At 35.3% G+C, this 14,523-nt stretch overlaps 2 protein-coding genes across 2 annotated transcripts; one reads left to right on the plus strand and one right to left on the minus strand.

The window, feature by feature from the left end:
* Window positions 1-2,797: 2,797 nt before the first annotated feature.
* On the minus strand, window positions 2,798-4,202 carry agrp (agouti related neuropeptide). The gene is made up of 3 exons (XM_052562319.1): window positions 4,025-4,202; window positions 3,546-3,625; window positions 2,798-3,166 (listed from the first exon to the last, which is right to left on the minus strand). Exons 1-3 carry the CDS (start codon window positions 4,137-4,139, stop codon window positions 2,975-2,977), a joined length of 387 nt encoding a protein of 128 aa, XP_052418279.1. The 5' UTR covers window positions 4,140-4,202; the 3' UTR covers window positions 2,798-2,974.
* Window positions 4,203-6,794: 2,592 nt separating this feature from the next.
* Window positions 6,795-14,236, plus strand: LOC127962492 (V-type proton ATPase subunit d 1-like). The gene is made up of 8 exons (XM_052562079.1): window positions 6,795-7,018; window positions 8,476-8,647; window positions 10,083-10,261; window positions 10,461-10,540; window positions 12,481-12,558; window positions 12,680-12,856; window positions 13,010-13,087; window positions 13,189-14,236. The coding sequence occupies exons 1-8, from the start codon at window positions 6,892-6,894 to the stop codon at window positions 13,348-13,350; spliced, it is 1,053 nt and encodes a 350-aa protein (XP_052418039.1). The 5' UTR covers window positions 6,795-6,891; the 3' UTR covers window positions 13,351-14,236.
* Window positions 14,237-14,523: the final 287 nt, after the last annotated feature.

Consider the following 14,523-nt stretch of genomic DNA (forward strand, 5'->3'; position numbering starts at 1 on the left):
GGAATATATATTAGTTAAAAAATAATAATAAAAAAAAACACCCCAGAAAAAAGGGCACTTTCTCTCCAGGAATAAAAAGGGCAGGTGCTCAAGCCCCCTTTGATGTCTATGTGTGCACGTGCCTGCACCAAGCTCAGTTCCTCTTTGAATAAACTGTCATAATATTAGGATTTTGGAATATTTGATATCCAGTACAAAGTATATAAGTTGCAGAATGCAACTACTGTGATTATGTGTATTTACAGTACATACAGCTGCACTGCTGTACATGAAGGTAATAGGCCATGTGAAGAGATTTACAGGACCTGTGAATCAGTGCAGATGGACACTGTCACTGAATCTGAGAACACACTTTATCAGTGTGGATGGAAGACGTACATCCAACTGGGTAAGGGTTACTTGCAGTAAACATGACACAATTACTTTTTCACGCAAATTTAATAGAGCTGAATTCATTTAATAAGCTTATTTGACAGATGCTAAATATAAAATCCTCTAATTTACCTTTCAGGAAGGTTTATTTATTGATTTATTTATTTTTGCAGTCTAGTTAACAGAGGATATTAGACAAAATAACAAAACTCATGGTCATTTCCACCACACAAGTATTATCAACTATAATTATTCATATAAAATTGAGGTTATCAGTCTTTCTAGTACAGTTTTTTAAAGAAATTTATTTCACAGTTTTAGAGTTATTTTCAGTCACTGTGAATCTGGGAGAATAGCGGCATCCAGTCTTCAGTAGGTATTTGGTAGTATTTCTGTAGGTCCAACAGTACTGTATAGTGCTAGCGATGACAAGGTTTAGGGTTTGACTCCCAGGGAATGAACTGATGAAGTAATTACTTTCAATGTCGTTTCAGTTGCTGTCAAATGCATTCATGTAAATGGAATTCACAACTGAAAGATGTAAATTAAAAAGCTGATTTAAAGGAACTAGATGGAGGAGGCATTATCTTTTGCAGCGATGGAAAAAAACCCTCGCTTTCAAGGTGCCTAATATCCCACAGTAGCGAGATAAGATGTCGAGCGTATAAATGAGGACAGAATATATAAAGCCCTCAAAGAGCAGACAACATTCAAACGCATCAATGGCCTTCTTGTGGATCCTCTACTGTCTCGCCTTCTTTGGTGCAGCCTATGATATGTTCCTGTTTTTTATTTTTAATAATAAGATACTCTAATAGCAGACTTTAAGCCTAGCTAACTAGGCTTAGAACACATGAATCTGTTAAACTGCCTTCATTCTATTTTTTGCCTTCCCCCCTTTTATTACTGGCTCCTCCAGGATTGTGAATGGTGAGGAGGTAGGTGTCTCCGCAGGTAAAATCGGTGTCATAAACAATAGCTTTTAAATGCTATTAATTTATTACATAATGTTAAATTTATTACAGGACATTGACTTCCACTTTAGCGGTGGCTCCCTGATCAGTGAGTGGTAAGATGTGACTGCTGCTCACTGTGATGTCAGGTAACACAGTATTAAAGATTGAACCTGTAACTTCACATTGTTTAGCCTGTATGATTTTTAAACTTTTAAAAGATTATGGGTTATAAAATTTTGATTTGGCCTATTTCATTTTTATTCTTATTTTTTACAGAACCTTTCATGCGTCATCCTGGGTGAGCATGATCGCTCATCTAATGCTGAGGCCATTCTGACCATTAGTGTTGGAAAGCCATTATACTTTCAATTTCTGTTATCCTGATTATCATTTTCTACAGAAGGAGCCTCCATCCAGATTTACTACATAAATATATGGCAAAATAGTTTCATCAATTAATAAAAACTATACAAAAGAAGTGTATGTTTAACAACACATCATGGACAATCAGTGAGTAATGATGCTCACACGATGCAATCTTCATTAACTCGAAATCTCTGAAAATATTCAAAATTATTATTCAGACCTACTACAATCAGTGTACCAAATTTCATGATTTTCCCATCAGTTCATAGACTCCTACCAATAACAATATGGGCCACAGGTGTTGATTCACTAACGGATCTAAATGTAGTTCACTTAATTTTTTTCTATAAACGGGAACCTTGTTGAACTATTCATTAAGAGAACCATCTTGTGAAAGCCATTCTTGTGCGGGACTCTGTGTTTGTATCATATACTTGATTTCTCTTCACCGAAGATTCAGCATATTTTTGTAGTTTAGCCTGAATTGGATCTGTTCTCTGTCCTGATTTCTTTTCTTTTAAAATTCTGCCAATCTTTCAGCTTCTGATACCCCTCCCCTGCTCCAGCAGGCCACTCTGCATCTGCTGACCAATGATGACTAGTTAGACTGGTTAGAGAGTTTGACTTCTAAACCTAAGGTTCTGGGTTCGAGTCTTGGGCCTGTAATACCACTAGTGAGTTGCCCTTGATCAAGGCACTGAACCCCCAACTGTTCCCTGGGTGCCGCAGCATAAATGGCTGCCCACTGCTCCATGTGTGTGCACTTTAGAAGGGTTAAATGCAGAGCATGAATTCTGAGTATGGGTCACCATGCTGTATGTCACTTTTTTGGCAACCTTTTTTTTAATGCAGAAATGAATCTGTTTTTCTTCTGGCTCTCTGTTTTCAGTTGTACACCGCTCAGTTTAGTTGTCAGGTGATCTGATAGCTTTTTTAATTTAACATGCTACACATTTGCAATAATTAGATTGTATTTAATATATATATATTACTATGACAATATAGTAGACAATAAAGTAGATTTTAACATTAAAATTGCAATAAAATTACACCATAAAACTGCAGCAATACAAATGTGAAATCTTAAGAGCCAAGGTGCACTCTTTATGCTTTGTGCAGCTTTATTATTAAACATTATCAACCATTATATTTGTTATATTGTAACAAACTTCCCTATGGATAGTGTGAGGCTGTATATTTACACTATCCACATATACATTCTAGAGTTACAAACTGTAAATGTAAAGACACAATTAGTTATTTCAGTGTAGAAATAGGCTCTATGCATACTCATGTTTGCAGGTGTGATCCATGCTACGGCAGTAGCAGAAGGCCTTAAAGAAACGACAGTAACACGTATCACAGGGGTTACAGCAGGGCAGGTGATGACCCAAGCAGGACTGCTGATGAGGGATGCAGCGGCTGGGGGAACGTGTGCCTCTTCTCTGCAGCTGTACAGCTTTACCCAGATCCTGTGGCAACAAAAAGAAACTAAAATACTTCACCTTAGGTAAAGACGTAAACTGTGGAAGACCGTGCCTTTTGCAGGGATCGGCCCTGAAGCTCTGGAACAGTTTGCCTTTGAACAGAACTGCCTCCAAATTTGTGTCATTTAAGTCTCTTTTAAAGACTAATTTCTTCTTCAAGTACCATGTCCAAGTAAATCAGAAAACCCAAGTCACCACCTCACCTATTTTGTTTTATCACACTGCTGACATAGGATTGTGCACATAATTTAACTTCAACTTAATTTAACTTAAAATTAAAATTTGCCTTTACATCAATGCAAACAAATTTAAAAAAGTCACTTGATATTAAATGTGTATGCTACTGTAAATGTCAGTTACTCACCTCATCATAGGATCCAAGCTCTTCTAGCAGTTTTTCTTCTACTGAGTTTATTTCAAAGTTTTCCACTCCAGGTAGTAAGTCTTTGATGTACAAAACAAAAATGCACCAAAACCCCAAAAATTGTTTACGACATAAATTTGAAATGTATTAATAATACGTAATGTACCACAGAATTTATACAATGAAATACTAACCATTGGTTTAAAAAAATAAAAAATAAAAAGTAAATGGTGTACTTTCCATAATCCACGTATATATTATCCAAATATATTTGAAATGTGTTGATTTTGAAATAAGTAGAAATTTACTTTAATACTGTATCAAGACATTCTTTATTATTACCATTTTTCACATTTTAGAATAAGATTTTTCACCTATCTGATATGTAAACATTTGTACTTTATCAAATCACAGTAAACTGTATATAAAAAAACACACACACAATTTATTGGGAAAATAAATAAATCTAGAAATCTTACCAGTGTCAGATAGAGCAAAGGAGTTTTCACTACGTCTCAGGTTTGGATGTGATGCCATCACCATGACATTCATCAAAAACCAGCTGATGATCGCTATGTTCAGCATCATAATCATTGAAACCCCAAAACAAGATAAACTTCAGCCACAGTTTAGGTGATCCAGTTGTATGCACTGTAAAAAAAAGAGAGAGTGCAGTGAAGAAACACTCAAAGCATGTTTATATTTGTGAGCATGTAGACAGATAGATTGTAGACAGTATTTTGTATTTGCATTGGTTTGTATTTGCCATACAGTATGTGAGTGGATCTGTTTGCACATGCACATGAATAGGTAAAGTATGTCTGACTTACCTGCAGGGTTCTGTGTCCAAGGCTGAAGGTCTGCACTGGACTCTGTGATTTATAAGGCTCCTTGAGGTGGGAGGTGAGGGACACATGGTCCTGATCAGTGAATGGAGGTGTGGTCTCTTGTGCCTGGCACAACCACTTAACTTCAACACAAACACTGACACACACATTAGCCCGCACGCGTCACACCAACACAGGAAAAGAGGAATATATATTTCCTCTAGGATGGTGAAAGCTATTTCAGACTTTGACATTTACAATTTAAGTTAAATATGAAAAGTATGAAAAATGCATCGCTACTTAGTTCAGTAAAACATGGTGCTGCATTTTGAATCAATACTCAGAACAAATAATATTTAAATATTGTTTAGTTTTGGTTATGGCTTATTTATATTGCAGCAAGACAAATTTATAGTTCTACTATTTACACATTCAGTTATATATATATATACATTATTTATATTTGAATATAGTTCTATTTTAAAAATAACTGCATTGTCACAAATAAAAAAGAAGAAAAATTAATAATTATACATGAATTGCTGAAAAACATATTTGGTACTGCAGACTAACTACATATGAAGAGTTTATTTGCAAAAACAGATAACTCCGTTTTTAACAATTTTCATTGTGCATTCCAATTAATCTCAATCAAACTGCAATTGGGTTATTTTGATTATGTTAAAAAAATAACGAATACAGTTAACTAAAAAAAAAAACACAATAAAAACATGATAACATAATAAAAATATATATTTTTGAAAAGGTGAAGAAATGTAGTTATCTCTTTTCGCAAATAAACTCTTAATTTATACTTTATGCTCCCCCATCCTATAGGTTTAGTTAAAGCTCAGTACTGACCAGTAAACACTTTATTATGAAGCTAATACAGCCCCAATCAGCTGATGACTCCAGCCTGCTGTTTTAGCGCTGATGACGCAATACAGCATCCATTTGTGAGGAAATAAATTGTTTACGTGTATGAAGTTCAGTACATCTCTTTGTAAGGTCAGATTGGTCTGAATTGATTATAAGTGGCAACCAGAATGCTTAATTAACAGAAACCTGTGTTAGAGCATTTTGTATGAAACAAACAGGTCAAGTCAGCATTACTAATTTATATATTTGAAGACTGGTCTATAAAGTCTATGGCATAGATACAACTGTATGGTGAAGCTTTATTTTTATATAATAAATAAATACATACTGTGTGTATGTAATGCTTAACTAACAGTCACCAGACAATTTCTCATCAACAAAAATGTTGTGCTATTTTTAAACTATGACATGCTTTTAGCTGACTAGTATTAAATTAAGATGATTTGAGTTCATATCCTGCTCTCTGGAACATATGGCATATTTGAAGAAATAATGGACTGAGCGTTTCTGCTGAAAGACACTTTATCAAAATTTAATTTTGCAGTGAAAATAATTTATCAGAGGGCTGTGCTGAGTTCACAGAAATCTGTTCATTGTTCATGTGGAAATGCACGTTACTTTATAATCTTCTAGTGTACAACGTCATATGAACAAGTTTCTCTATTTATCTTATGAGTTGGTTACATTAAGTATAATGTATATGGTATACTTCTCCTTCGGAAGCTGGTCAGAGTGCTCCATACACGCTACCTTTCAAAAGCCATTGGCCTTTAATTAATAGAGAAAAAAAAAAACATTTTAGTTGGTTTGTAAGGATGGTGTATAGGCAACTTAAAAAAAAAAAACATTTACTTTCACATTCACATTTAAACATTCAATTAAACCAACCAACAAACAATAAATATGGAATCTTTAATGTGGATTTGAGGTTCTGCTCAGCCCAGACATAGCTCGTGGGTTCTTAGTGATTGTGTAGGACTGGCCTGAGATCAGCGTTTAAGGTTTGATAGTCAGATGCTCGATCACATGAGTATGTGTGTGTGTGTGTATCCGTGTATCCGCAACTTCCCTCATTCAGCTATGGGAAGTCCGACTCATTTCCTCGAATCGGTTCTTTTGAACAGTTCGTTTGAAAGATTCTGTCCTTTACGTCATCGTTGCTCTAGTCTAAAACTAAAACATTCCAATAATGATTATTTCTGTTTCCAAATGAAATTAATAGTCTATTTGTTTTTATTTATGTGTTATTGTATCCCACTGTACCAGTTTAGCAGCTAGGATTCAGCTCAGAATAAAGTCATTTTTAAATTTTAATTACAATAAGCAAAACTGAAATGCATTGAAATGAATAAATTTTTCGGGTAAAAAGATATACTTGAATTTGTTAAAAAAGTGCTTTGTATGTGTATTGATTAAATTGCCATACAATCAAGCTATAAACAATCCAGGATTCATTCTTGTAGCTGTTCTGCCTCATTGAACCATTCAGACCAGTTCTGTGAATCTGTTTAAATAATTCACTGAAAAGATCCGACTCAGAAGAACGATTCTTCACGAATCGGACAGCACTATCACTCAAGACTGTACTGGGCCACATCTATTTCTCTCTTAAGCTAGTACACCAGTGTTATTTTCTTACAATGCCTTTCTCTGAATTATATTTTAATGTGGATAATGGTTATCTGGAGGGGCTGGTGAGAGGTTTTAAGGCTGGTATTTTATCTCAGGCGGATTATTTGAATCTTGTTCAGTGTGAAACTCTGGAAGGTGAGTCGAGTGTGTTGGCTGCTAATGTTAGCTGGTTTGCTAGCTGACCGATTTCATTTGCGATATTTCTACATACCGTTGCGTGTCGTTATTGACAATTATCGTCGTGTAAAGATGCAAAACCGATTTTTATAATTGCTGTGGAAACCCGCTGATAAATCGTTCGGTTAGCTTGTTTTTTCTTTTGGCAGCATTTAATTTTTCTTTAGCAGGTGAAGATCAGTTTTCACGGCCTTATATATTCCTCATTTTATGCAGACCTAATATTAAGTTAACAACTGAAGCCCTGTAATCATTACATTATGTTACTTTTCAGTGATTCAATGATATCATTTAAATGCACATGCTAACTGTGGTGCTATCAGCAACACATTCAGTGTATCAGCTATTTTCTGACATGTTTATTAACGCATTCTTTTTATGCGATTTTAATGTTTAAAGCACGGCTCTATTTTTATTATACAGAGCGTATAGTACAGTATTTTTGTTATAAGGCATCTGTTTAACCTTACTGACTGACGAGTTACATGCATCACCCTTCTCTTTCATCGCTTTTAAAGATGTTCAGTCGGATAAGAGATTAGGAGCGTGTTATGCAAATGTTCGAGATGAATAGTAAATTATAAAATTTTTATATAAATAAAAGATGCAGGTTTCATAAAAAAAAGGGAAAAAAAGAATGTAGTTGATGGTGCTGGTCATGTGATATATCATGTCGTCACTGGGCAGCTTCTTCTTTATCTGCTCTCATATACTGGTGTATGGAGAATTTATGAATTTGTGTAAAAGTAGCTCTTATTATTTAAATCACACATTTGCTTTAATTAGAAAAAAATATGCCAAACATTTTGTTGGACAGTTGCCTTCTGCCTTATTGTGTATAGTGTAATATTTAGGGAGAACCTGTTTCATGTATTATATCAATGCAATCAGATACATTACCCGGCAGGAAACGTGCTATTTAACTTACTATTAATTCATCTTTGCATAGATTATAAATAATACTATTAAATATTATTTAATCATAAATAATATTAACAATAAGAAAAAATGTATTGAGGATTATGATCTTTCTTACTGATTGATATGTCCTTTGTTTATTTGTTCAACCTGTGCTACATTATATCCTAATACTTCAGACTTTGCAGTGAAATTATTCCTTTCAAAATAACCAGATAATTTATTTTTTTGTATTATTTTAAATGAAAACAATGTATATTTTTAAGAAATATATTAAATTATAGCTAATTTTGTCTCTCAATCAGTGGCAAGTGACTCAATTGGAATTTTTGTCTCCGTTTTAGGGAACTGGAAATTGTGCAAAAACCGTTCCGAGATGAATATAGAAATCACTGTCTGAGTGCAGCCCTTTAACACTGACGAATTAGGTTTTGGGGTTACTGATCAAATCAGTAAATTTTTTTTTTTTTATTAATTTTTTTTGTTGTTTTCCTCAGACCTGAAGCTTCACTTGCAGAGCACTGACTATGGGAGCTTCCTGGCCAATGAAGCCTCTCCTCTCACTGTCTCCGTCATTGATGACAAGCTGAAAGAGAAGATGGTGGTTGAGTTCTGCCATATGAGGAACCAGTCTTATGAGCCTCTGGCCAGCTTCATGGATTTCATCACGTGAGTGCAGTTAAACATCAAAGAATATAAACAAACCACGCTTCAAATTCACACTGCATGAGGTGTCACACATAATATTGAGCTCCTGTCATTTACAAATGTATTGTGTTTGGTGAATATCCATTGCCAAGAATATTTTTGTTTGCTATTCTTGCCCACCCACCTACAACTCCTGCCAGCACTGAGACTCGAACCTGCGACCTTTGGGTTACAAATCCAACTCTCTAACCATTAGGCCACAGCTGCCCACTTTTTTATGTCTGCGGATAGAATTGACCCCAACAGCGTGATATTTAGTCCCTGGAATGGGACTTTTTACCAGGGGAAACCCACCAAAGAATGTTTCTTTTACCTCAGGAAGGCAAATTTATTTATTTATTTATTTTTTAATCGGGGGATCGCCCCTGAAAAGTGATTGGACTAGTTTTGGGCTAGTTTTGAGTAGCAGTTGGCTGGGTTTTGCTGTGAAAACATGGCAGGGCAATACAGCCCGTTTCATTTTACCCTACTATAATTGATGACGGAAAGTTAGCATATTCATACTGTACGTGCAACAACTTATTTGCATGTAAAAGTATAAAATGGTTCAATTCAGATGAAACTTCTGGGCAGATTCTAACTTCTACGTTAACTTATTGTGCAATATCCAATATCGAATATAACAGTATCCTCCACGATGTCATCACTCATGGCCAGCGCACTCTTAAGCAGTTATGAGTAGCAGGATGTGTAATATGTGTGAAATCTATTATTTTTGTTATCACTATGGCTATTTGACTTGATTTGACAGTGTCCAGTGTTCACATACATTGAGTTATTTGTGACAGCTCAGCACAATTTCAAAACTGACTCCACAAATAGATTTTCCAAAAGGCTTTTACTTTGTTGAATAAAATGAGCACTTCACGTTTCAAAATTAAAATGCAGAGGGGGTTTTTATATGAATGTATCTTGGTAAAGAACAGATTGTCATCAGAAAAGCTTCGATGTCATTTTAATTTAGTCGTTCCTGTAATAATGCCTGATAAAGTAGCATTTGTGAGCAGCGCTTATTTGATTACATCCGTTACCGAGGAAACCGCTATATCTCCGCTCCAGCAGCACCTCCTGCTGGCAGAGAATTAATTTGCAGTCTGTGGGATACACTGGTGCCTGTCAGTAAACATAAACAAAAAGCATGCTTCAGAATTCTTTTGAGAAGGTTCTTAAGTTTTGAGCCATGTATGATTGCTCTAAATCTTTTACCCTGCAATCATTTACTTACGTTTATGAGATGAAAAAAAAATCATAATCATCATATATCGGCCATCGGCTGCCCTGATTTCTAAATATCGTCCTCGGCCAGTGAAAACTCATATATAGGTCGACCTCTAATAAAATTCTTCACCTCTCATAACCCATTATTAAGCTCTTTTCCATCTTACTGCTTTTTCAGATACAGCTATATGATCGACAACGTCATCCTGTTGATCACTGGAACGCTCCATCAGCGGGCCATTTCAGAGCTGGTGCCCAAGTGCCATCCGCTTGGCAGCTTTGAACAGATGGAGGCTGTTAACATCGCCCAAACTCCAGCAGAGCTCTACAATGCCATCCTGGTGGATACACCACTTGGTAAGACAGCCTGATATGAAAAATTCACACACGAATAACATTCACTTCATGTTTTGTAGCCAGTCAGTGAGTTGCGAAAATATCTTGTCAGTATATTATAAGCATTCAGAAATGTTGTGAAACAACTCAAAAACATGTTCTAAATAATATCAAGGTGCTTATTTCTACATAAGTTAATGGCTGTTTCTTTTTGTTTCAGCTGCTTTCTTTCAGGACTGCATCTCTGAGCAGGATTTGGATGAGATGAACATTGAAATAATTCGCAACACTCTTTACAAGGTCAGCCTTTTTAAATCGTAAACATTCATTAGGAATTTTCATATGATATGACGAGTATGCATAAGCACAGAAACCTGCTGTTTTGTTTTTGTGCAAGTCGCAATCTACAATCACTTTTTACTCCTCTGTATATTTTTCAGTGTATGTTTGTTTTTGAAAGCCAGTTTCTGTATAGGCACATACCAAGATGTTATTTGCATTAAATATGAACAGTCAATAGTCAAATAGCAATAAGGTATGTAGGTTTACAAAGTTCTGTGCATTTTACCGGCGCAATTTCAGTATTAAAACAGTTATTATTATAACAGTTTTTATATAAACAATTATTTCTAAAGATATTTAGCACATTCCATTATGGTACTCACAGCTGAAAGTGCCCTTCCTAACTTAAAATTGCAACAGTTCCTTACTTCAGTGTGTTACACACATAATTCGGTGTCTTTGGAAAAAAGACCCCTTTGGGTTTTACTTTTCATCATCCAGAGTTGATAATGCTCAAAAAGATTAAAAGTTATAGACACTGCCTTGAAAAAAAATAATCTTTTTTTTAATTTGTTATAAAAATACATGAAATCAGTCCTGGAGCAATCTAGAAAAGTAATGGGTTGAAAGTCACGTCTCAATAGTTTCTGTTTCAAATACATATATCCCATGAAAAATTAGAATTCCTGAAACCATTTTTCTGATACTATGTCTAGCCCCCCCCACCCCCCAAACATAAAAATATTTACCAAATGTATTGAAGGGTTCTACAAACTATTTTAGTCATTAAACATACCACTGCATACTTTTTCAATTCTAAAACAATAAACAGAATCTTAGAAAGTGATTTATTTGAGCACTAGAAAAATACAATAAGTGTAATTTGAGTAATAAAAATTAGGGCTGTCACTTTTGTGAAAAAATCATTTTCGATTTTTAAGACATAAGTGTTCATTGAATCGATTGTAAAATCAATTTTCCATGCCTAAAAAAAAAAATTTCCTTTTGCTTTTTCAACGTCAAATAACGGACGAACGTAAAGAGAGCGTTGGAAATGCACAAATCAGCAATATTTCTTATTTATTGGCATTAGGTTTCGTGAAGAATAACATACAGCAACAGGACTGAAACATTCTCGAAAAAATATATATACAGAGGGGACGGCTGCCATAACAAAAGAAAAACATCACTGCAGGCTTCAACCCGGCTGCATTTATGATTTAGGTAATTCAATTACCTAAAATTAGAAACCGGCAATGTGTGTGTTTTTATTTATTTATTTTTTTTATTGAATGTAACCGACACTTAGGCTAGGCTGCACTAGGCAGCTATTACAAATTTATTGGACAGGAAAACAAGTCGATCACCATTTTCGGGGTCCAGAGCAGGGCGTTTTTTATTCACTATATGTCCAGCTGTTGAGAAGACGCGCTCCGACCGCACTGATGTCACAGGGACACTTAGGTACAGCTGCGCAAGGTGGGGGTATTACTGCCAGTTTTCCATCACAAAAGCCGATCGCTGTCAGCTTGCAATGGTCCTTTTCATAACTTAGAATCTCCTGTAACTAGATGCGCGAATGAGGCAAATACGCGTCTACGTGCGTCTCTTTCTGTTTGTGACACTGTACGCTACAAAACCATGCTGTTTTTTTACTACCAAGACACAGTTTTCTTAAACTAATTCATCAAATACATTCTTTTTAATATAATTTAATATAAGTGCACTCTTTTAATATAATCTTTTTTCATATAAGCTTTCCATTGAAAAACAGCGATCTGTCATCGATGCTTGAGGCTTAGATCTTTATAATGATATATAGTTTGTCAAGATTAATTTTGTCCCGTTTCATTTAATCTTATTTGTAACCATTGACACGTTCAAACAAAAAGATTTCAGTGTGTGGGCGTCAGGTTTAACTAAGAAATCTGTGGTTGCTCTGCTCTCTGTGTCTCCAGGCTTATCTAGAAGCTTTCTACAAGTTCTGCTCTTCACTGGGTGGCACAACCGCAGATACCATGTGCCCAATTCTGGAGGTGAGTAATCACCGGTTTAATCAAGTTTAGGACCCATTTGTCTGAAATAGACTTTTTTATAATTGCAGTTGACATATTTAAGTGTTTTAAGAACTAAGGCAAAGATTTGTTTTTGTTTTAGTTTGAGGCAGACAGAAGAGCTTTCATCATTACCATCAACTCCTTTGGTACGGAGCTCTCCAAAGAAGACCGAGCTAAACTCTTCCCTCACTGTGGCAAGCTCTACCCAGAGGGTCTTGCACAGCTGGCCCGCGCAGATGATTACGAGCAGGTCAAAGCTGTGGCTGAATACTACCCTGTAAGTATACAAGTAGACCAAATTGTGTTTAAACTAACATTTCATCATGACAATGCGATTAATTAAAAGACGGAAGTTCACATGGAGTGTGTCTCTGGTAGTTTTGGCCACCAAAATGATTTGCGGATTAAAATTGAGTTCATGTTGCTTCAGGAATACAAGCTTCTCTTTGAGGGCGCTGGCAGCAACCCAGGAGACAAAACCCTTGAGGATCGCTTTTTTGAACATGAGGTGAGCAATGTTTTTGTTCGGTGTGAAAGAATGAATGCACTGGAAATCATAATCCAATTATGCTTTTTCCTCTGTTTGAAATGTGGTCTGTGTGTTTGCAGGTGAAACTCAATAAGCTGGCTTTCCTGAATCAGTTTCATTTCAGTGTGTTCTATGCCTACGTCAAGTTGAAGGAACAAGAGTGCCGGAACATTGTGTGGATTGCTGAGTGTATCGCCCAAAGGCATCGGGCTAAGATTGACAACTACATCCCCATATTCTAATGGTACATCATATTAGTCTTGAATAATGATTCACATGGCATGTTATGGTTTGAAAATTATGGTTCTGTCTCCTCGCCGTTTCTTGCACTGCGCCACTCTTACCTTTCATTGTGATTGTCTTTATTAGAGTAAAATGATGTTTTGTTCCACCTTTGGGATTTTTTTTTTTTTTTTTCTAAAGAAAACTTTTAGAAAAGTAATTCAAATATTCTTTTCTCTTCATGATGTCACAGCCCACTGCAAATGAAGGATGCATTGAATTACAGGAGAACAGGAGAGTTTACGTGAAATGCAAAACAGAAGAAAAAAAAAAACTCTTTCTGTTGTAGCCTAAAAAAACATACATTCCATTATTGTCATAATTATTATTGAGAAGTTATTTAGAGAGTCCCTGGTAATTTAGAGTGTGAACCTTATTTTGAAACACAAGCAGAGTACATTTCTGTTGAAATCATGTTACGTAAATTGTTGTGTTCCATAGAACTGCGCGGTTACATAAGAATGGATTTTTGATTGATTTACAGAGTAACTGTTTGCTTGTGTTTCTCCAATAAGGAACAACGGGGTTATCTTTAAAAAGGAGAATTGCTGGGATTTAACAAAAAAAAATGTTTGTGTGTATAGTATTCTTCACTGTGTGTGTTTGTTAAAATGATACTTGTGTGCTTGCCATTTGTAAATTAGTGCTCAAATTTGTGCTGACATAATTTATGGAGTAGATCATATTTTATGATTGACAGCTGAATAAGTGAGGTCAAATGGATCTATTATTAAGAAAGACCTTGCTCTCGGCTAAATCTATTGTACTATTGTAACCATATTGTTTGTGTTTTAAGTGATCTAAATGAAATCTATAAATATATACACAATATATAAATATAAAGTATTTCAGTGTTTGTATTGCTTAATTCTTTCTTTCAGAGACAAAAAAAAAAGGCAAAAACAGCCGCTATTTCAAGCTACAATAGTAGTAACGGTAGTTCCATTATCCACCACCAGATGGTGCAAAGAGCCCATCTTCCTTTATCAATGTGTGCAGTTTGCCTTGAACTTGACATTTTGATTACATCACCAGCTTCAGAATCTGAATAGGCATTTCACTATAGAAAGACATGCAGCTGAACAAAAATGATTTACTTTTGACAAAGACGTAAGGTATTCATTAGAATCATA

This window comes from Carassius gibelio, chromosome B7, assembly GCF_023724105.1.
Source record: "Carassius gibelio isolate Cgi1373 ecotype wild population from Czech Republic chromosome B7, carGib1.2-hapl.c, whole genome shotgun sequence".
In the NCBI taxonomy this organism is placed as follows: Eukaryota; Metazoa; Chordata; class Actinopteri; order Cypriniformes; family Cyprinidae; genus Carassius; species Carassius gibelio.

What these genes read in the sequence shown, in the direction of transcription:
- LOC127962492 (XM_052562079.1), top strand. Translation starts at nt 6,892, where the DNA reads ATGCCTTTCTCTGAATTATATTTTAATGTGGATAATGGTTATCTGGAG. An exon ending in TTCGCAACACTCTTTACAAG is followed by an intron (nt 10,541 to 12,480) that starts GTCAGCCTTTTT and finishes CTGTGTCTCCAG; the next exon opens with GCTTATCTAGAAGCTTTCTA. An exon ending in CTGTGGCTGAATACTACCCT is followed by an intron (nt 12,857 to 13,009) that starts GTAAGTATACAA and finishes ATGTTGCTTCAG; the next exon opens with GAATACAAGCTTCTCTTTGA.
- agrp (XM_052562319.1), bottom strand. Translation starts at nt 4,139, where the DNA reads ATGATTATGATGCTGAACATAGCGATCATCAGCTGGTTTTTGATGAAT. An exon ending in CTTTGCTCTATCTGACACTG is followed by an intron (nt 3,626 to 4,024) that starts GTAAGATTTCTA and finishes TGTACATCAAAG; the next exon opens with ACTTACTACCTGGAGTGGAA. An exon ending in AGCTTGGATCCTATGATGAG is followed by an intron (nt 3,167 to 3,545) that starts GTGAGTAACTGA and finishes TTGTTGCCACAG; the next exon opens with GATCTGGGTAAAGCTGTACA.